This window comes from Lissotriton helveticus, chromosome 5_1 (assembly GCF_964261635.1).
Source record: "Lissotriton helveticus chromosome 5_1, aLisHel1.1, whole genome shotgun sequence".
Lineage (NCBI taxonomy): Eukaryota > Metazoa > Chordata > Amphibia > Caudata > Salamandridae > Lissotriton > Lissotriton helveticus.
This window is the reverse complement of record NC_136065.1, coordinates 120029958-120053736: the sequence shown is the minus strand read 5'-3', so window position 1 is coordinate 120053736 and position 23779 is coordinate 120029958. Positions and strand designations below refer to the sequence as shown.

At 45.3% G+C, this 23779-nt stretch overlaps 1 protein-coding gene across 1 annotated transcript in view; it reads left to right on the top strand.

Annotated features, from left to right (window-relative positions):
* GARNL3 (GTPase activating Rap/RanGAP domain like 3) overlaps positions 1 to 23779 on the top strand; it is a 1031878-nt gene that overhangs the window by 961204 nt on the left and 46895 nt on the right. The window contains exons 20-22 of the mRNA XM_078641846.1: positions 1471 to 1584; positions 5326 to 5498; positions 15780 to 15938. Of these exons, the coding sequence (XP_078497972.1) occupies positions 1471 to 1584; positions 5326 to 5498; positions 15780 to 15938 (446 nt within the window). The remainder of the gene's footprint in view (positions 1 to 1470; positions 1585 to 5325; positions 5499 to 15779; positions 15939 to 23779) is intronic.

The following is a 23779-nucleotide window of genomic DNA, read 5'->3' as shown; positions in this document are numbered from 1 at the left end:
CCTCCAAGTTTAGACTCTGTATGGAGGCAGTCGCGCAATGGATGATTGACAATTCATTGCGGCTAAATGGCGAAAAGACGGAGATCCTTGTGTTTGGCGAGAAGGAAGACATCTGGTCGGCGGAATGGTGGCCTTCATCCCTGGGGACTTGTCCGGCTCCAACCCTCGCAGCACGAAATCTGGGAGTTATGATCGACCCGGCCCTCGATATGGGCCTCCAAGTAAAGAGGACCATCTCAACTTGTTGGGGCATCATCGGAATCCTGCGGAAAATTAAGCATTACCTGTCTGTGCAAGCCCGGAAACAAACTGTGGTAGCATTGATAGCTTCTCGGCTTGATTATTGTAATGCCCTATACGCGGGAGCTAATAAAGGCCTGTTGCAAAGACTTCAATCTGTGCAAAATGCAGCGGCGAAGTTTGTACTGGACCTGCCTAGAAGGTCGTCAGCTACTGTCGCCAGGAAATCCTTGCACTGGCTCCCAATTGATGCCAGGATTTCATTTAAAGTGCTTTGTTTGGTGTGTGGAGCCCTGAACAGAAAAGAGACTGGAGGGGTAAAAGACCTCCTGATTCCCTATGTTCCCGCCAGGAACCTTCGCTCGTCAATGAAGGTCCTCCTCACAGCTCCCCGAGTGCGAAGAGCTAAGTGGGTAGGCAGAGCCTTTTCTAATCTGGCTCCAAGATGGTGGAATACTGTTCCCTTAGAAATCAGGATGCTACCTTCAATACAATCTTTCAGAAAGGCCCTGAAGACATGGCTCTTTGTCAAAGCTTACCCCTAGCTCTTTGGTTCTGCCTGTTCGTTTTCATTCTTCTTTTGTAGGTGCCTTGACGCCTTTGGGCAAAGTCGCGCGTTTATAAGTTATATTTCATTTCGTTTTCATTTCATTTCATTCACATAGGACTACATTTATTTTTCTAAATTGGGGATGCTGATGGCTGTTGGGGATCGTAACCCAGTGCAACGAGCAATGTTCTTAACATAAGTCACCCTCCGAATAATTCAGAAATGACATTTAGGAAAACCAGAAGGAATCCTGTTACTTCCATCGAAAGCAGAGGTCGAAAAGTATGGAAAATGTGAAGAATGGTCCTATCCACACAAATCCAAGCATGCAGGATTCTCTTTGTTTCTCAAATCTCTCAATGTACGCAACACGTCCACGCCAATATTATCATGAACTTCCTCTGAGCCTTATCCAATGTGACATGGAAGATAAGGTGAGCTGTCTTGCCCCTAATAACATACCTTTGGGAGTGGTTCTACTTTAATTAAGCAATACCATAGTGACAACGTGATACATATATCAGTATCCCATCTGTTTCCATCACCAATTACCCTGCATTATATTTTTCCATTGGAAATACAGTGGGTTGTGATTTGTACATTTTTAGAAGAATGCCATACAGTTGAGCATTTTTCATACATTCTGTAAACATGTAACTTGCCTTTGTTTCTTCTAACAGGGAAGGAAGCCCGTCTCTATGTGTTTAGGCTCAGCACGATCAGGAAAGGCCTGGAGGATAACATAGTGAAGACCAAGTATGACTGTCGGGAAAATAAGCTTGAAAAAACTAAAGGTATCTCTTCATTCAATTGGATTCGGATTTTTCTGAAATGTATAGAGTGTGTGTGTGCATATAGATGCCTGAGCATGTATGTGCAAATTATAATTCTGAGCAGCAAATTCAATTTTTTGACATGTGGGTACATTTTAGCAATATCCGAAACTACGTTAAAGATATGTTAAAAATCTTCATTTATCATTATTTGTGCTAAAACCTATCATATAAAATGTTTTTCTGGGTACTATCGAAGAAGACTATTTACCACTTTAGTTCCCGTTTTGTTTGGATTTGGAAGACATATATTTCACATTGAAGGGCTAAACATAGATTTACACTTAAAAACGTACTTGTTATTAAAGATATTGTGCCTAACTGACAAATTCATTTGTGCTCCTCCGTTGAAATGAGGTACAAATATTGCTTGGATTGCAAATGTACACTCATGCTGCGTGTGATCACAACATGTGAAATTATACTCATGCAGAAACTGTTCCTGTGCCCTTTTTCTGGATAAAAGGGACCATGTGAAATTATGACTGCGTACTTTCCTAAAAATATGACTACTACTGGAAAGTTGTGATTGTTTGATTCCCAGGAGCACCCACAAAATCTTACATTTACTCCAAACATAGGTGTAAACATACTGGGATAAATTTACAATCCTTTTTTTAATCTGGTCAACTGTGATTGAGCAATCGCTAAACTCTTGTTTTTGCATTTTGTTTCATATTATATCAGTCAGCCAAGTTCATTTTTATGGGTGTTTATGTCCCTGAAACATCTTAATTTTTGGAGGCATCATGAAGATCACATTATTCAAAATGCTAAACAATTGTCTTACTTGAAGTGTAAACTGGATGTGACTATCTTTTGCTTTTGCAGTTTGAAGCTCTTCAAAATTACTGGCCTGAAAATTCAAAAATGCAAAGTATATGTAACCTAAAATCAGTACATAGCTTGCTTACCCGAAATCTCATACGGTCATTTAGGCTTAGGTGTAAGTTTGAAAATTGAGTGTAAAGAATGTAGTAACTATTTTATATTATTGACCAAAAGCATGAGAGTTGTAATTTCGATGATCTTTTTGTTTGTCCAGTATCAGCCAAATGTGTATGAGGATTATTGCCCATGCAAAACACTTTGCAAGAGCCATTAAGACATATACAATGGGTGCAAATAACATATGCACAAAGGAATCCTCATTTTTTAAACGTAAGAACAAATTATCCACAAATAACATCTGCAATTAGCTGCAGGTGTTATTTGTGATGGGGTAGTTTTGCAGCAGCCATTTACTGATGACCTGATAATTTGGTAATACGTGGTGGAAATTAGTGGCAGCTCGAGTTCTTCAAAACTTCTAAATTTTGCAGCAGATAGTTTCTAATAAAAGTGGCAATTTAAAGGCTTGTATTGCCATTGTCAGTCCATAGCTCATGGATTTATGCCATTGAATTCCTATGCTTTTCCTCCAAGCCCTCCCTGTGAGTTTGCTCCATTCTCCAAATGTTACAGAAGTAACATTGCGATCGCCTTAAAAAAATCCAGTTCTCATTGGGACACTTATAATCTAAAAATATTAACCTAGGACTCCCAGCTCCCACTCCGATCATCACCAGCCAAATCAATAATGTTCTATCCAGTGAAGTCGCAAGAGCCTCAGGCACACAATCGCCATCAAATGCAAACTCCTATAACCTAGCTAACCACAGGCGTAGTGCAGGCCTTCTTTTTGTCACAAAAGGGCTTGCAACCGTTACTGCCTGTCATCCTGTCTCCCTCCAATGAGTCAAACAACCTTCTACATTACTTTCACTTCAGACCCTGTAGAGGCACAGAGACCTTCTCAAGTCATGGAACCATGCTTGGATCTGTGCACTGACTATATTCGACATCTTGGTCGACTGTGACACCATTGATGACGAGATGCTGTTAGAAAGATGGTCTGCATCTGCGGACATCAGCAGAAACCTTACTTATCAAGTCAAATGAAACCCTTTCCTCCCCAGAGCAGTTGACATCAACTGTGGCATACCTCAGGGCTCTGCATTGTCACCAAGCTCTTCAATGCCTATGTTATCCTCTCCACCAATGATTGACACCTTTGACGTCTACAACAAACGTATCACATGCATGCAAAGGATATGTAGTTCTACCTCAAGTTTGAAGATTAACTTGAGAACCATCTCCACATTTGACACTGACGTTCTCTGGTTCATGAGTTGATGTAGAGTCATTAGCTCTGTGTTGAAACTCTGCTCCCAGAATCTTTGAACCCAGTTCTTTTCTCAAAATATTGGCCAGAGGAACAGGTCACCCCCAATCCCTTTGGACAAGGCTTATATTTTGGGTGTACTTTGTAATAGGGATTCATATTTTACCCTAAGATTAATGTCCCTTGCAGAACAGCATTTCACCGACTTTTTCATTCAGAAGAATATTGCTGGTGCTCCACTAATGTCAGTAAATGGCCCTGATCCTCATCATGACAATGTCACACTTTGATTAATGCAAGAATGTATATCATGGTCCACACAGCAAATTCTAAAGAGTTCAAAACTTTCCAATTGGTTTGTTCCATGTTATGAAACTACACAACAATGTAACCATTCTGAAATGTCTCCAATTGCTGCCAGTAAATGAAAGAGTGATCTTTAAAATACATTTACCTGTATGGAAGGCACGCCATTGCTTCTCACTGAACTATCTTGTAAACAAGTAGTCCCCAAGTAACTGATCGGAAGCCTGACCTTTGACAACCAGTGGCTGTTGGACATTCAGATACAGGATTGGATTGCGTTGACGGCTCCTCCTCTACCTCTTCAATTAATCCTGGAAAGTAACTATCTCAAATTCAGAGGATCGTTAATGACCCTCCTCTTTGCACTTACATTTGGATAATTGTGTCCTTCCTATGGCAACCTTCTCGCCTTCTCTAGTTGAATCCTAAGATCTGTTGTGAGACTCCTACGGCTTGCTTAGAGCCTTATTTGGAGTTTAAAAAGTTTGGGAGATGGATAGCCCATAAATGTGGCAAATAACTAAATATTACAATTTCCATAATCGTTAATGCACTTGTAGTAGGGCAGATGGGCTATCCACCCCATTTGTGACTGAGTAACCTGTCACAAAACTTTAAATAAGACCTATAGTTTTGTCTCCAAGGCTGTTAGGTCACTTGCTGATCCAATGATTTGTCATCATGTTGCAGACCTTTTTGACAATTGATTATCTTCAGATTCTGTCCATCACTGCTGGGGGACCAACTGGTTCAGCACCTCTGGTTCTGCAAATGTACTATAATACAAGTCTCCATTCTCTTTAACCTATACAAATGTGATGTGAGTTTAGAGCAGGGTGGTTAGTAGTGCAAAGGTAATGCACTACCAACCCAACATTTCTGCTTCTTTGATCAATTTTATTTTACAATTAATTTATATCCAAAACTATTGTTGTAACTTGAAGAGTAACATATGTTAAAACTCCACTAAGCAGTCATATCCCCATGGCAAAAACACTGTGCTAACAATAGAAGGTCTGTCAGTTTTCTGTGAATTTGCTATTGTTTTCTGTGTCTAGTTTACATATCTAGAGATTCTCACTAGTAGTTGGGCCATACCCCACTGGCCAGTCTTGATTCTGTAATTACCTTGTGTGATTAATCGTTACATGACTGTCTCTGTTTCCTAGAACAGTCTCAAGTGTTTTTCATATATGTTGGAATGAAATAATTAACTTACTATGTATCCCCAGGGTGCCACTTGTATTCTATCAACACTCACAACAGCAACGAGTTGAGGATTGTCGTGGCCATTCGTAACAAGCTGCTGCTCATCACAAGAAAACACAACCCCAACAGCTTCACAAGCCTGTCTGTGATGTCTCCATCATCAGAGTCCCCGGTGGAGGAGTTCCAGTATATCAGGGTATATTTACAACATTTGACAGCTCTAGTCTTATTTTATACTTTACATTACAATAAGCTGACACCGGTCATCAATGACAGTTTTAAAGAAAGGCATGTTGTCCTGAAACTGACACATATACTTCATGTTGTGTTCGACATCTTCATATGTACATAGGTCTTAAATCGTGTAATCAACTCCTCTATCATACATGAGTTGAATAATGGTCCATCAGAAATGGTTAAATATTTCAGGAAAAATACCAAGATACCCCTGTGCTTAAGGAAGTCCAAGACACACAAGATGATGGATGGAATGTTGCACAATGGCAAAACATTCACCCCCAGCCACAGATATGGGTTTAATCCATCGTTATTTTGCTCACCAAGCCACCCCAGTCCAGACATGGCCATATGCAAATCAGTCTTGACCCTGTGCCTCATAGGAACAGTCCAGACCGAACTGCCAAGCCATGTCTTCCCTGGTCCGGAATCAAGCATCCTAGGACCGGTTTCTGGCTATCAGCCTTCATCAGCCAGGATAGCTTGACTCCAGTGGCCTAGTGAGCACGGGGCCCACGTCTGGGCATACCCTTCCCACATAGGGTGAACAGCAAAACACAAAAGATGATGGACGGAATGTTGCACAATGGCAAAACATTCACCCCCAGTCACAGATCTGGGTTTAATCCATCGTTATTTTGCTCACCGAGCCACCCCAGTTCAGACATGGCCATATGCAAATCAGTCTTGACCCTGTGCCTCATGGGAACAGTCCAGACCGAACTGCCAAGCCATGTCTTCCCTGGACCGGAATCAAGCATCCTAGGACTGGTTTCTGGCTATCAGCCTTCATCAGCCAGGATAGCTTGACTCCAGCGGCCTTATGTGTTTTAAGGAAGTCCAAGACACATCTGTCTCATGTAGATCCGAAAATGGTCAAGATGGCTATGTAAAAACTATATATAACACAATGCTTGTTCTAGAGTAAATGGACCACCTAACTAAATGATACTTACCCGCAAGCTCCAAAATAATATGTGCACAACTGTTAGTAGGCTTGGACAAAAAGGCTGTGTGAACTTGTAATCCCCTAAATTTTAAAGATTTATGGATTTAGGGAACATGAAGAAGCCTTTGAAGGATTGGCCTTTTGGGATTGTGAGATACAAGTATGTTTTTTTTTTATAAACCAGCAGCATATTCTTTGTTCTTCAGGTCTTGTGGCTGTTTGCAGGTTTCTGCAGTGTAGTTTAGGCATTTTTTACCTGGATGTGTTTGCACATTAAATAGAGAAAATAGTCTCTCTACTAAGATTTAGTGGTTCCTAAAATGTTTTGAACACAAAGGAAGGACTTCCTCCTTGCTAGTGTGAGATAGAGTCTTGCCCTGATGCTCTAAATATGAAATATCTTTCTATGCGCATTGGCCTGTGTGAGTGATCTGCACATAGGTAGGGAGACGGTGGCAGTGTCTCCTGGACCCGCTGCTGTACCTGTGAGTTTTCAGTGATTTCTGTCATTCATGCGAGGGCTGCGAGAAGCATTAGCGGACTGATTTTAAAAGTCTACATCTATTTTTTAATTAGGACAGTTTTACTTGTCCCACTAATACTTGCATTCTCTCCCTGAAACCGACCGCCTGGGCTCGATATTGTAGTCTGCCCGCTTCGTTCCGACTCGGCAACCAGTGCCGTTGTGCGGAGGGCGGACAGGTAAGAGCCAGGCAGCACTTCCGGTTCTGCCGGAGCTGAGGTTAGCGCTCTAGTGGCTACCTCACTCCGGGCTATTTAGCCACGCCCTTCCTCCAAGCGCGCAGCGGTTGGGCGCAGGGGGCGCCTTCGAGCGCGCCTAAGAAGCGCCGAAGAAAAGCCCGTCTGCGCCCGTCCGCGACAGGACGGGGCGAGGGGTGATGGACTCTGACAATGTTCAACGAGCCTTTACCGGTAAGGGTAACCACACAACTACCTACTCTGGCCAAACGCTACTGAGCCTCAGACCATCTATGCACTGTAGCACCAAAATTCCATGGCACCGTATAGAGGGAGGTTTCTCTTGCTTACAATGTCGGCGTCTCTCCAAAAACAGCATACCTCCTCCCGACCTAAATATTCCCCCACAGGGCCTGAAGAGCTTCCTTTTAAATGTGCGATCATTACCCAAACACCAACATCACGTTTGGGACTTAATTCACACCACTCAGCCGGACATCTGTTTTCTCGTTGAAACATGGTTAAAACCCCATACAGTCACTGCCATAGCAATGGGGATCCCTTCCGGATACAAGATCAAACATTTAGATAGAGAAATTAAAACAGGAGGTGGCCTGGCAATTATACATAAGGACTACATAAAAGTCACTATCAGAGAACAACATATACACTCACAGCTAGAAATCATGATTTTTACAATCATTTTAACCAACCACATTACCTGGAAAGGTGCTCTGGTCTACCGGCCTCCGGGACCAAACCCTAATTTTGCGCTTACCCTCCAGGAAATTCTAGCCCCCCATCTTAAATCCAAAGAAGATTTTCTTCTCTTGGGCGATTTTAACACGCATGTAGATCTGCCAACACTGTCTGAATCCACTGCTTTGATTACAGACCTTTTTAACCTAGGTCTAGAACTACAAAACCATGGACCCACCCATAAAGGAGGACATATGCTTGATCTACTTTTCTGCAACTGCGCCAAAATAATGTGTTCCCCGGCAAAAGAAATATCATGGACAGATCACTCCATGTTAGAATGTTTATTATTAACTCCTACAAGACCTGTTAAAAGTGCTCCTCTTCCCCCTATTTGGCGACGACAATGGCATAAAGTCACTGCCAACAAAATCCAGGAAATCTGGACAAGTCCTGATATTCTAGCAACAGACACAGCTGATATGGCCTTAGTTAAGCTCAATGTCTCCATCAAGCAAGCCATTGACATTGTAGCTCCTCTAAAAAGGCATAAGCAGTATCCTGCGTTCAAACAAGAAAGCTGGTATACCTATGAACTGAGGGCAGAAAAACAAAAATGCAGACGAGCTGAGAAGGCATGGAGGAAAAGGAAAACCGAGAATAGTAGAGCAGTTTTCCTAGATGCCCAATCAGAGTACTTTAAAAATATAAAGCTAGCTAGGAAACAACACTTAACGCAACAGATAGCACAAGCTGGCAATTGCTCTAAGGAGCTCTTCAATATTCTGCAGAATTTTATTAAACCGACTGCATGTGAGAGCTCAGATGACTTCTCACAAGATCTATGTGATGAAGTCTCGCTATTCTTTGAGGATAAAATAAACACTATCTACGAAAGAATAGTAGCAGCCAATAATATCACAATTAAGACCAACAAATGCCCTCCTCAGACCCCGGCAATAAATAATAAACCCCCTTTGACATCCTTCCCTCCGATTGATAACACAGAGCTTCTTTCCCTCTGCAGTCATATTAAATCAGGGTCTCCCAACGACCTCATTCCTGCCAAAATGGTTGGCCCCATGATTCCTCTCCTGGGACCCCCCATATTGGATGTGATTAATACCTCCCTAATGAAAGGCCAGGTCCCAGCAGACTGGAAAAAGGCGGTGGTGAACCCGATAAGAAAAAAAGCATCATCCCCATGGACAGACCTCTCCAACTTACGACCTATCTCTCTTCTACCTTACTTAGGCAAGACCACGGAGAGGCACGTGAACACCTATCTTTCTTAACATCTTGAAGCGACGGATGGCCTGGACTATTCACAATCTGGGTTCAGGCCAAACCACAGCACAGAGTCAGCCCTTCAGACAGTGACCAATAACATCAAAATGGCACTGGATGACGGCAGCTCTATGATTCTGGTGCTGCTGGATCTCTCCGCCGCTTTTGATACGGTGTCTCACACTGTGCTTCTCAACCGCCTAGGGGAGGTAGGCGTGGAGGGAGGGGCTCTGGCATGGATGGAGAGCTTTTTGTCTGGTCGATTCCAAGAAGTTAGGCTGGGCTCCCACAAATCCATTCATAGGGAGCTCAATAAGGGAGTGCCACAAGGCTCTTGCTTAAGCCCTACACTTTTCAACGTGTATGTGGCCCCCTTAGCCAACTTAGCAAGATCTTTCGGGTTCACCCCGGTGTCGTACGCCGACGACACCCAACTCCTTTTTCCCTTCAAAAACCTTACACCTGCAATAAAAAGATCTTTTGCAGATGGCATGAGAGCCATTGCAGAATGGATGTCATCAAACTGTCTGCAGTGTAACGCGGGGAAAACTGAGGTCATGTTGTTTGGACAAGCGGCAACACACTGGGCATCTGACTGGTGGCCCCTAGAGCTAGGCCCCGTTCCCATTCCCAAGAGCATGGTTAGGAACTTGGGAGTGCTACTTGATCAGCAACTTACATTCAAAGACCATGTAAATCAAGTTGCCGGTACCTGCTTTCGGGCTATCGGGATGTTAAGACGAGTCTTCCCCTACATACCGGACCATCACAGGAAAACGCTTGTAGAGGCTCTTGTCATCAGCAGGGTGGATTACTGCAACGGTTTGCTCCTCGGAGCTAACGAGGAACAACTTAACAAACTGCAGGTAATCCAAAATACAGCAGCAAGGATTGTCCTGAATGTTCCACCAAGGACTCCCTCCTGTCCCCTACTGATGAGACTCCACTGGCTTCCAGTGAGGAAACGAGTCCAGTTTAAAACTCTATGTACTATCCACAAGAGTATGATAGGGGAAGGCCCGAAATATATGACTGAAATCTTCCAGCCCTACATCCCCGGGCGTTGTCTGCGCTCCAGTAATCAGCAGTTATTGCAGGTACCCAGAGTGAAGAAGACCAGACAAGGTGGCCGCGCGTTGGCCCATGCTGGACCAGTACTCTGGAACTCTCTGCCCCCAGAATTAAGGTCACTTACCAGTCACCTGACTTTCCGGAAAACTTTAAAAACATACTTGTATCCCAATAACTAATGCCTCTCCTGTCAACATTCCTCCTCTGGACACACTATTATAGAACACTTCCTTTGCAGCAACAGCGCGGAGATACCCCTTCGGGGGTCTATTCTGGCGCTTTACAAGAATATAAAATAAATAGAGAAGGCTATCCTCTCTGATTAAGCATGGATGTATGTTACAAATAGATGTTGTGTACAATAATTGAAGGTAGCCCTTTTCTGCATACAGGACCTTTGGGAGAACTGTCAACACAGAGGAAAGAAGTGTTCTGTAAAAATATGAGCACTATTGTAATCTAAAGGTGACTGCACTGCCAGTTAGGCCTTTCCCTTCCACTGCCCAGAGTTGAAAAACTGAGAGCCTGATTCACAAAGGTACATTTAGACCTGAAGTCTATGATTAGAGCTAAATTCTAAGTTTAGACCTGAAGACTAAGTTTCTATCTTTAGACCCGAAGTCTATCTTTAGACCCGAAGCACTGGCGTAGCTAGGGGGGGGCGAGGGGGGCGGTCCGCCCCAGGCGGCACGATTTTAAGGGCGGCAACCGTGCAGCACTAGCCTGTAATAATTTATTTGGCCATGGGCTGAACTGACTGCGCAGAAGTCATTATGCTGACTTCTGCGCAGCCGAGTGTTAGCTGCTTTCACGTGACATGGCATCAGGACTGCAAGAGCGTGCTGAGGGGGACTGGAGTCGGTGACAGGAAGTTCACTTACTCCTGAGACAGGCAGGGCCCCAGTGCGAGCAGGCTGTAGTTACGATTTCTTTCTGTAGTTAAAGTGGCAGCCTCTCACTGATCGCAGTTCAGAAAAGGGGGTGGTGATGAACAGAGTGTCTGAATCAAGCAGACCACTCTTACCCAGTCCAAAGATCAGGGCTTGATCCATCACCGTTATTTAGCTCACTGCCCCATCCCAGCTCAGAACCTGGCTATATGCAAATTAGTCTGTCCCTGGCCCAGTGCATCATGGGAACATGGCAGACCAAACTACCAAGCCAATTCTCCACCAGAAAGGAGACAAGCTTCCGGGGACCGGTTTCTGCCATTTCAGGCGTCGTCGGCCCGGCTTGCTTGAATCCTGATGGAGCAGTGAGCAAGGGACTCATGTCTGAGTATACCCTGCCACATCTATAGTGGCCAAAAACGATTCAGAAAAGGGGGTGGTGATGATCACAGGGCTGCCTGTGCCAAATTGGACACGGTGCCTAATCATGCTGCTCTGCGTCGACCGGACCTGTTTGGAGAAGAGAGGTCACATAATGTCATCAGAGAGGTGCTGCCTGGCTCACTGAGGTATTAATAAATATTTTTAAAACTAACAGCCTGAGAAACACCGAGCCTGTAGCTCTGCTCACTGCTCTCCAGGCTCATGGGTGGTGCCGCGGTGGGTTAGGCTCAGCTCCATTCCGATGATTTATTTACAGATTTCATTTAGATTTTGAATACCATTTTTGCCCTAATTTTACCTTCCAGCAACCTGCTTTTTCCTGAAGTATAACAATCTTTAAACTTCCACCTGCACTTCACATGGTTTGTTTCCACTCCTGGTCCTTTTACCCAAGAAACTTATGAACAAAAACTTTTTACCACTAGTCTGCTTTCCGTTTTTTTAAAAATCCATTCTGGCTATTTTATTTTAGGAAGTGTATAAACTGCTGCTCCCAGCTTTTTGCACATAACTGTTTTTTAACTGCAGGTGTAAAGTGTAGGATGAGAGGAGATTCCACAAGTGTGAGAGCGTTTTTGAAGAAGTGTTTTGAAGGAGTATGTGCATGGGAGAAAGCAGAAGAAGGGTGTTGTGTTGCTTTTGGCACCTGTTGAGGAGAACTGCATTTCCGTTTCTGGTACTTTGCAGCATTTTTAAGATAATCTTAAAGTTTCTCATTGCTCAAATGGGTGTAATTTCTTGTATTATTGTTTCCCTCGTCTTCATTTCTTGATTTTGCTCGCAAGAAAGTGTCACTCATAGTCGTTGAATGTCACTCATAATGACATTGAAATTCTGAAAATGTCACACATAAGTAATCTGAAACCTTGGCAGCTATGCGCAATACGTTTAATTGGAGAGTTATTGGAGAGTACCAGCACTTCTCAAGAGTGACTAGTTGTTTAATTACAGAGTACCGGCACTTCTCAGAAACAAGCAGGTACTCTGGTACAGGGTGCCTGCTCTTCAATTTTTCCATTTCTAGCTTTGGAAGGCATAGGTAAGTAACATGCCTCAAGCTACTGTACATTTTTCAAGGACGAGCACAGGAAGTGATTTGTTTTTGCTTGTTTCGTCCTACGTAAGTTCTTTCACACCTAATTCCAGAGCTCAGCTTAGCAGCGGGCTGCCTGTGGAGGAGAAGTTGTGAGCTTCACCTGACTATCAGCGGTGATATAGGGCCAGATTTATGTCGGACTTGCGGCACTTTCGCGGCGCCATTGCGTCACTTCTGTGACGTGGTGGCGGTGTAAACCCTGCGCCATGTTGCGACATACTTACATTGTGACGCATCTATGGAGATGCGTCACGGTGTAAGGCCCTGCGCCACATGAAACCTGACTCAGGTTTCATGTGGGCGTTTCCACGCAGGATGGGCGTTCCGTCGCAGGAACGCCCCTGAAAAGTGACTCAGTAAAACCTACAAGATTTCACTGAGTCACTTTCTGATGCGTCAAAACCCTGCACCTGCTTGGAGCAGGCGTAAGGCTTGACGCTCCACGTTACAGATAGGGCAAGTTGGAATAGTGCTGGAGTTGCATGCCGCACGCAACACAACTTCAGCACTGTGCCAACTTCACGCCCTAGATGCGACACGCATCTGTTTATTCCTGCGCCATGGTGCGCCGCATTATAAATGCGGCGCATCATGGGTGGCGCAAGGATAAACTTGCGTGTCGTATCTTTCCTGGCACATCTCTGCCGATTTGCAGAGATGCGTCAGGCAACATAAATCTGCCCCAGCGTGTTTCAGACCTCTTTCAGGTGCTCGCCGTCCTTTTTCCCCAGCACCCGCCAGGGGGGCGGCAATCTGAAGGGTAGCCCCGGGCGCCACAAGCTCTAGCTACGCCCCTGACCCGAAGTCTAACTTTAGACCCGAAGTCTAACTTTAGACTTGAAGTCTAACTTTAGACCTGAAATTTTACTTTAAACCTGAAGTCTAGAGTGAGACTTCAGGTCTAAAGTTAGACTTTAGGTCTAAAGTTAGACTTTAGGTCAAAAGATAGACTTTAGGTCTAAACTTACACTTCAGGTCTAAACTTACACTTCAGGTAAATGTTTTCATTTGTGAATTGGAATCTAAAAGTTTATACAGGCTCCTAAATCCCCAAGTACGTAAATGGCAGAATTTTGAAGCCTATTTTGACCTACGAATAGTCATGGGTTGCTTGGATTTCGCCAGTTAAAGCCTCAAATACTACTGAATACGTTTTTATAATGTTTTCAATGCCTGAGTGGCAAGCCTAATTACCAACAAAATGACTTCTGGCAGGTACATATATTGGTGAGGCGGGAAAATGGGTGGACTAGGTGCGTGCATGCAGTCAAGGTGGGTGGCTATAAATAAAAAATAAATAAAGTAACTTAGCTTCCTCCTCACTCCGGTCTCTCGGCTCTGAATGCTCCTGCCAATTCCATTAACCAATCGTGGCGCTACTCTCATGCTGGTAACCAACCTGAGAGAAGCACCAGGATTAGATGGAGCGGACTGGCTGGACACTCCTTCAGGCCCTCGAGACGTGCACGTGGTTTCCAACCAGCTGTCTGAGACAGCTGGTTGTAGAACTGCAAAACCCACGTCACTTTGGCCAGCACAAGAGATCTTTCTATATTCAAACCTTGACATGACTATCCACCTATGTTCAAAGCTTGATATGATTCAGAAATTTCTTGGTGACATATGTTATATATACAGGGTAGAATTTTCCATTATAGAATCAATTAACTGAAGATAAGAATGGGCCATACACAAAAAGCGGAATTATTGGCATACTATCTGACTGCATGCATTTAGCCAAATCTACTCTGAATATGACTACATACCTTTATTAGAACAGACGATAGCCAAGGCCTTTTAATTTTAGTAAAATCTATTTATAATACAACTATTATAGGGGCTTTCAGCCACCCCTCATCATACATTGGCCTGTTTATGTGTCATTCCCATTTTTATTCTGTCCACCACAACATGCAGTGGTAACTTAAGTGGATAAACCCACTTCAGTCATTGGCTAACTTCACTGAGAGTACTAGCCTTTAACATAGAGCACACCAACACACAGGTGCCAGTGCCCTGGAGTAAACCATGCATGCAGATACACAGAGGGCAATATTGTGCAATAATAATAATAACAATAATAATAATAACAATAATAAAAATACAAATAATAATAAAAAAAGGAAGAATCATAATAATACCAGTAATAGTAATAATAATAAGTATAATATTATAGTAAGAATAAGTATAGTAATGAAAATAAGCATAATAATAGTGAAAGTAATACTACTACTAATGCTATTATTACTACTACTAATAATAATAATAATAGTGCACAATATTAGGTTGCTAAACATTATAAACAAGACAGAGAGGAAAGAGAGAAAGACAACAAGAAAAAAAGAGACAATTAAACAAAGCAATAAAGTTCTAGTGCTTTACCAAAACCTACAGACTTCTGAATCTTGCACAGTTGAATTGTCCTTCGTACTTCATGGATTTCCCACCCATGCAATGTTAGATCGATGAATGCAACGAAAAGGATGCCTAGTGTACCAGCCACCGAACCAGAGCTTGAAGCGTGGTAACAAGACCCACTCAAGGCTTGCACTCTTGAGAGTCATGGTCCTCCCTCACACAACAGTAGCAATAACCACCATATTAACTTTGCCATGCATATATACTATAACTAGAGCATACATAACAGGTAACCATAGACAGTGGTCTACTGTCATTGAGGGCTCCTGGTTACATCATACACCACAAGGCCAAAGGCCTCTTAGCCGGTCAGATTTCTTCAAGGTGTATTTAAAGAAAGGGGATTGTTATTAAAGGGAACATATCAAAACCCCCCTCTTTCAGTCAAGCATCACATCCTTGTGGTCATTTGTATTCTGGGATAACAAGCTAAGAATGAGATGTGCCAGATAAATCACATCCGAACTTATTATAATTAAATCAGGAAAATATTTGGAGTATTGTTGAAGGAGTAATAAAACTAGGATCAATAAAGTAGCCATTATGCTCAAAACCATTGGCACAAATGATGTAAAAAATATATATATTTTATATTCCATGATGTTTTGCACTTTTATTAAATATTCACTCAGAATTACATTCTGAAGTAACCATGTAATCACATGTGTGATGTCTTTCTGCAAACAGGAGATTTGTCTGTCGGATCCGCCTGTGGTGATGTCATTAGTGGACGGACCTACGGGTGACAACGACAATATGATCTGTGTGGCATATCGGCACCAGTTCGACTTGGTGAATGAGAGCACTGGGGAATCCTACAGGTTACATTATGTGGATGCAAGTAGGGTAAGTACCTTAACACTGGATTGAGTACCTTAACATTGGATTTTTTTTAAATAAATGATTGTCCTTGTATGCATTGCAACAGTTCAGTACCACATTAAACAAGCATTGGAAATGCAATAGGTCTCGCATTAGAAAAGTTGGAGTTATTGGTCTTGTAAATGACATATTTTATTTATTTGTTGGTTTTTAAAATTGCTAAATTTATGGCTTTGTCATTTACAATGCCAATAGTTATAACTTTCGCGAAGGGTGACACCAATAGCATTTGGAATGCAACATGTTTTGTATTTACGTGACTTAGATGGCAGCTCTGGTCGTTAGGCCACATCTCTAGAGAGCAGGAGAGTGCAGCAGGGGAGAGAAGCACAGCAATGCAATAGGTCTCGCATTAGGAAAGTTTGAGCTATTGGTATTGTAAAGCACACATTTTTTATTTATGTGCTTGTTTTGAAAATAGCGAAATTAATAGCTTTGTTATTTACAATGCCAATAGTTTTATCTTTCGCAAATGTGACACCTATTGTAACACAATATGTGTTGTGAGGGTGAGTGAGGGTGAGGGTGAGGGGTTGAGGGTGAGGGGTTGAGGGTGAGTGAGGGTGAGGGGTTGAGGGTGAGTGAGGGTGAGGGGTTGAGGGTGAGTGAGGGTGAGGGTGAGTGAGGGTGAGGGGTTGAGGGTGAGGGTTGAGGGTGAGTGAGGGTGAGGGTGAGTGAGGGTGAGGGTGAGGGGTTGAGGGTGAGTGAGGGTGAGGGTGAGGGTGAGTGAGGGTGAGGGTGAGTGAGGGTGAGGGGTTGAGGGTGAGGGGTTGAGGGTGAGTGAGGGTGAGGGTGAGTGAGGGTGAGGGTGAGGGGTTGAGGGTGAGTGAGGGTGAGGGGTTGAGGGTGAGTGAGGGTGAGGGTGAGTGAGGGTGAGGGGTTGAGGGTGAGTGAGGGTGAGGGGTTGAGGGTGAGTGAGGGTGAGGGTGAGAGGTTGAGGGTGAGTGAGGGTGAGGGTGGGTGAGGGTGAGGGTGGGTGAGGGTGAGGGTGAGTGAGGGTGAGGGTGAGGGGTTGAGGGTGAGTGAGGGTGAGGGTGAGTGAGAGTGAGGGTGAGTGAGGGTGAGGGTGAGGGTGAGTGAGAGTGAGGGTGAGTGAGGGGTTGAGGGTGAGTGAGGGTGAGGGGTTGAGGGTGAGTGAGGGTGAGGGGTTGAGGGTGGGTGAGGGTGAGGGTGAGTGAGGGTGAGGGTGAGTGAGGGTGAGGGGTTGAGGGTGAGTGAGGGTGAGGGTGAGGGTGAGTGAGGGTGAGGGTGAGTGAGGGTGAGGGTGAGTGAGGGTGAGTGAGGGTGAGGGTGAGTGAGTGAGGGTGAGGGTGAGTGAGTGAGGGTGAGGGTGAGTGAGGGTGAGGGTGGGTGAGGGTGAGTGAGGGTGAGGGGTTGAGGGTGAGGGGTTGAGGGTGAGGGGTTGAGGATGAGGGTGAGGGTAAGTGAGGGTGAGGGTGAGTGAGGGTGAGGGTGAGTGAGGGTGAGGGTGAGGGTGAGTGAGGGTGAGGGTGAGTGAGGGTGAGGGTGAGTGAGGGTGAGGGTGAGTGAGGGTGAGGGTGAGTGGGTGAGGGTGGGTGAGGGTGAGGGTGAGTGAGGGTGAGGGGTTGAGGGTGAGGGGGTGAGGGGTTGAGGGTGAGTGAGGGTGAGGGTGAGTGAGGGTGAGGGTGAGTGAGGGTGAGGGGTTGAAGGTGAGTGAGGGTGAGGGGTTGAGGGTGAGTGAGGGTGAGGGTGAGTGAGGGTGAGGGTGAGTGAGGGTGAGTGAGGGTGAGGGTGAGTAAGGGTGAGTGAGGGTGAGTGTGGGTGAGGGGTTGAGGGTGAGTGAGGGTGAGGGTGAGTGAGGGTGAGGGTGAGTGAGGGTGAGTGAGGGTGAGTGAGGGTGAGGGTGAGGGTGAGTGAGGGTGAGGGTGAGTGAGGGTGAGGGTGAGTGAGGGTGAGTGAGGGTGAGGGGTTGAGGGTGAGTGAGGGTGAGGGTGAGTGAGGGTGAGGGGTTGAGGGTGGGTGAGGGTGAGGGTGAGTGAGGGTGAGGGGTTGAGGGTGAGGGGTTGAGGGTGAGTGAGGGTGGGTGAGGGTGAGGGGTTGAGGGCGGGTGAGGGGTTGAGGGTGAGTGAGGGTGAGGGTGAGTGAGGGTGAGGGGTTGAGGGTGAGTGAGGGTGAGGGTGAGGGTGAGTGAGGGTGAGTGAGGGTGAGTGAGGGTGAGGGGTTGAGGGTGAGTGAGAGTGAGGGTGAGTGAGGGTGAGGGTGAGTGAGGGTGAGTGAGGGTGAGGGGTTGAGGGTGAGTGAGGGTGAGGGGTTGAGGGTGAGTGAGGGTGAGGGTGAGTGAGGGTGAGGGTGAGGGGTTGAGGGTGAGTGAGGGTGAGGGTGAGTGAGGGTGAGGGGTTGAGGGTGAGTGAGGTGAGGGTGAGTGAGGGTGAGGGGTTGAGGGTGAGTGAGGGTGAGGGTGAGTGAGGGTGAGTGAGGGGTTGAGGGTGAGTGAGGGTGAGGGTGAGGGGTTGAGGGTGAGTGAGGGTGAGGGGTTGAGGGTGAGTGAGGGTGAGGGGTTGAGGGTGAGTGAGGGTGAGGGTGAGGGGTTGAGGGTGAGTGAGGGTGAGTGAGGGTGAGGGGTTGAGGGTGAGTGAGGGTGAGGGGTTGAGGGTGAGTTAGGGTGAGGGTGAGGGTGAGTGAGGGTGAGGGTGAGTGAGGGTGAGGGTGAGTGAGGGTGAGTGAGGGTGAGGGTGAGTGAGGGTGAGTGAGGGTGAGTGAGGGTGAGGGTGAGTGAGGGTGAGGGTGAGTGAGGGTGGGTGAGGGTGAGTGAGGGTGAGGGTGAGTGAGGGTGAGGGTGAGGGGTTGAGGGTGAGTGAGGGTGAGGGGTTGAGGGTGAGTGAGGGTGAGGGTGAGGGATTGAGGGTGAGTGAGGGTGAGGGTGAGGGTGAGTGAGGGTGAGGGGTTGAGGGTGAGTGAGGGTGAGGGTGAGTGAGGGTGAGTGAGGGTGAGTGAGGGTGAGGGTGAGTGAGGGTGAGGGTGAGGGGTTGAGGGTGAGGGGTTGAGGGTGAGTGAGAGTGAGGGTGAGTGAGGGGTTGAGGGTGAGGGTTTGAGGGTGAGTGAGGGTGAGGGTGAGGGGTTGAGGGTGAGTGAGGGTGAGGGGTTGAGGGTGAATGAGGGTGAGGGTGAGTGAGGGTGAGTGAGGGTGAGTGAGGGTGAGGGTGAGTGAGGGTGAGTGAGGGTGAGTGAGGGTGAGGGTGAGTGAGGGTGAGGGTGGGTGATGGTGAGTGAGGGTGAGTGAGGGTGGGTGAGGGTGAGTGAGGGTGAGTGAGGGTGAGGGTGAGTGAGGGTGAGTGAGGGTGAGTGAGGGTGAGGGGTTGAGGGTGAGTGAGGGTGAGGGTGAGTGAGGGTGAGTGAGGGTGAGGGGTTGAGGGTGAGTGAGGGTGAGGGGTTGAGGGTGAGTGAGGGTGAGGGTGAGGGGTTGAGGGGGAGGGGTTGAGGGTGAGTGAGGGTGAGGGTGAGGGTGAGGGTGGGTGAGGGTGAGGGGTTGAGGGTGAGTGAGGGTGAGGGGTTGAGGGTGAGTGAGGGTGAGGGTGAGGGTGAAGGTACATGCTTTTCACTTTCTTCAAAGGTTGTCCGTGCATCAAGGGTAGTTGACTGAACTTTAAGTATAATAATTGTACGTACTCTTCGGTGGCATTGAGCTCACACCCTCGAATGGTCTTCGGTAGTATTGTTTCCTGTAGAATTCTACTTCCTGCTTATAAAGCGCATGTCTCGGTCAGTATCAGCAAAGTGGTATGTGCATGTGAAAGTCGGAGAGTTGGAGGCGGTTAAGGAAATGCAGAACATTCTGCAAAAGTAATGGGAAACCATTTTTATCTTGAAACTGTTTTTAACCGACAGTCTTTTATTCCTAATCATAGATGAGTGGGAGTAATACAGGGACTGGAGCAGCAGCGCCTCAGTTTGGATTGGTGTGGCAGGCAGGAGAAAGTCAGGAGAGGGAGGAGAGGGAGGAGGGGGGAACTGCTTGCGTTATGAAATTAAAAGCGGCCGGGCGGGAAATGCTCTCGGTAGCATTCGTTTGAAGTGTGAAGCAGGGGGCGGGAGCAGCCTTTGATGTGCGGATAATTAGGGGAGGAGCAGCCAGGAGATCCAAGCTGGGGAACAGATGGCTGGCGATTTGATGCTGTGCACGCGCATTTTAGGTCAATGCGCTTGCGCATTGACCTAAAAGCGCACGGGCACAGCACCAAATCGCCACAGTTAGTTAAGCTTTGTTTAAAGCCCTATGGTCTCGCTTCTCTCAATGCGCATGCGCATTGATAGGTCACGAGACCTAAAAAGGACCTGCTGGGATTGAGTAACAAAAGAATTAAAGTCTCAGGATCTACAATGTATCTCAGATTAACTGGAATGGTAGTCTGCTATATTTCGTTACTCCGTATTGGTGCTTGATTAGAGGGACTGCAGACATCTTAACCTCAAATACGTACCCACGGGTGGCTAAATGCCAGGTCTATGAGGGTAGGGGACGCCCCCGTTAGTGGAAAATGATATGGCCAATGTCAGGAAATTGTAATCGGGTCTGGTGGCATTGTGGACTAATGAGTCCACTTTAGAGGCCTATGTTTGGCCTTAGGGTCACAGGTTCAAATCCCAGCAGGTCTACTCAGTCTGTCATCCTTCTGAGGCTGATAAAATGAGTGCCATTGAGTTGGGTAACAATGAACATCTGTTATTCAGCGCCAAGATACCCTTGGCTGTAGGTGTACTTTACAAATGCACATGATGTTGGGGAATAAGGGAAGGTATGGTTCTGATGCATTGTAGATGTAATAGACCCTGTGCATGGGGGGCTTTGTGGGTTTAGAAGGGCGTATCTTGGAAAGCTGCAAGTATACTATTGTGGTATCCTGCATGATACAAAGTGCCAACATGAGGTACTGGTTGGGTTCTATGCTAAAATAAAAAGGGCCAGATTCACAGAACTAACTTAAGACAAAATCCTAAACTTACTACCATTTACTCATTTTGGTATTCACAGAAGGCACTTACTCATTTTGGTATTCTCAGAAGGCACTTACTCATCATTGAGTAAGTGCCTTCTGTGAATACCAAAATAAGTAAGTGCCTTATGTGAATACCAAAATGAGTAAGTGCCTTCTGTGAGTACCAAAATGGTAGTAAGTTTAGGATTTTATCTTAAGTTAGTTCTGCGAATCGGGACCAAAATGTTTAAAAACAAATACTTATCCACGCCTGCCCGTGTGTGGCATTGTATTTTATGTTGTCTATTTTGCTACATTACAAGATAATATTTTCTAAATCTTCACTTGTGTGGACCCTCTTTGTCTGCAGGTATGCTTTGTCACACCCACTTCCCCATCATCAAATTGGACATAAGAGACATACCTGTTTGCGCACTAAGTATAAATCTGTGTGTAATAATAGTAGTTAAAACGGCAAAATGCCATTCTTGATTAACATAATTATGAGCGAGGGGGTTGGTACCTTAAAAGTGATGCTTGCTTGTGCAGAAATTCTAACAAGGTGTTGAAGTTTCCGTTGAAGCAAGTCTGTCCCCGGGGAGCACTTCTTGGCATTCCAATGAGGTTTCAGGGGTAATTTGTGTGAATCCCCACATACTGACACCTTAATGGATAGTCCTCAAACCATTGATGGTAGTTCTTGAGTTCAAAGGCATTTAGATTTATAATTGTCAAGAGAAGGAGGCAATGACTATTTGGAAAGGTAATTAAGAGAAATATAAAACACTATTTCAAACTGCAAATACCCCTTTGTGATCCATTCCTGCTTATTAAAATCTAAACCTATCAGATTTCTCTGTGCCTATTTGGTTATATTTTGGAGTAGTCCTAGGAGTTTTGTTACTGCTGCATTCTCAGGTTTCTCGCTATACGCTATGGAGCTCTTCGTGGCCATAGTTATGGCCAAGGCACCTGCGTTGCCCTCATGGCCTCCTCTCCTTTACACAAGGAGGAAAAGCTGAGATCAGTTGAGACAAACAGGTACGGTGCTGGGCTGTAGGCCTGCTGCCCACTCACCCATTCATGCTACCAGCCTAACTTTATGTGAATTGATGGTGCAATGCACTGCCCGAAGAATATACTAATTCAATAATTCATCTCAAGAAGTAGCAAGGAATTCTGAAAGAGTTCCTAAAAAGTTAATGTACTCCAAATGCTTATAGACAAAGTTTCCTACTTTTTCAATGAGGCTTTTGTATTTCAGGCTCTCTTTGTAGGCAGCTTGTGACATGGGAAAAAGACACTCATGGGTAATAAGACCAGGCCAGCTGATGACTCAATACATCTTCTTAAAGAAACAATTACCATTGACGTCTCTGGCAAACTCAAACTTGGCCACTTCTATATCCTTCCTTTACCTCAGTGTTTGGTTTGCTAAATCTGCAGCTATATTTAAGGTTAAACAACTTCTCCTACCAAACATATCCCTTAAAAGGGAGTGTAGAAAAGGACAAAGTCTCTACAGGTAGTTAAGCAATGGAAGCACTCGGCAGATAGCAGTTCTGAAAAGATATCTGAAAAAGTGGCCCCAGCGAGGTTTCAGCGGATTTTCATTTGTCATCGGTAAAGTGTAATGGGGATAATGTGGCAGCCCACTTAAGATAAGAAGTCAGACAGTGTTGAAAATATAGATAGAAAATTGGTTCAAAAAGTCATGAAATAATTTCCTTGAAGTTCAGGGAAGACCTGGCTTGGCAGTTCTGGCTGGACTGTTCCCATGAGGCACAGGGTCAAGACTGATTTGCATATAGCTGGGTCTGAACTGAGATGGGGAAGTGAGCTAAAGAACGATGATGGGTTCAACCCAGATCTGTGACTGGGAGTGAGTGTCTGAAAAGTTTCTGCCCTCCGTACATCATCTCCTTGTGCTTGCTCTAGTTGTCTGCAGGCCTGGAGGACCACTCTAAATTTGTGAGGGTGGGGATTCCTCAGTATGCCTTTATCTTTTTCTAGAACGCTGTATCTTTAGTGAGATCTGTGCTTTTTGAGGATCATAGAGTCGTTGGTTTGGATAGTGCAAGTACGAGATTTAAGAGATTCAAAGTGTAAAGTAACATAACAATGGTTCCAGGTCTGTGATGTTTTGAATGCTCTTGTTTCCAATGGGAGAGATTTGTTACTTGGCTGCACTGGCCATCAGAAATAGTTAGCAAGTTGGTTTACCTTGGTGAAATGTTATATTCGAGGGAGCATTGTATACAATGTACCCCTCATCTGTCTTGTTGATTGACGTTTTTGGAAAGCCCAACCACACTGAAGCACTGCAGGGCAGGAGAAACAAAGGATGCTATTAACAGGTATTGGAATCCGATCTGCTACCTGCAGAGTCTCACAATGAAAAGCATTCCTCTAACTCTTTTGCATCCAGAGAAGTTGTTATCACCTTCTTATTTTTGATCAGGTCATTCGGGGGAGGCTGTTACGTACAGGGTCAGATTCTAAAAGAAAAGTCACAAATCTTCACCCACATCTTACCATTCTCGAATAGGCGCAGGTTTGTGTTTTTATTTAATTGACAATAGTGTTCCAGGTGATGCCTAGAAACCTGTGACAGTGACAGGGCCCAGGCATACTCCTGGAAAAAGTCAAGCTGTGCATGTAACAATGTACACAAATATGAGTAGGCAAAAAGTCTACTGTGCTTTTTCTCTAACGTGAAAAAAATGTATACCCTAGGAAAACATTTTCCCCTACACATGCACCAGTTTTGGTTGGTTTTACCACCTCCTGTTGCCTTTTTCCTGCCATTGACATGAATAGCTCTTTGGTAAAGACTGCTGTGACTTTTCCAACAATTAATATTTAAAACTT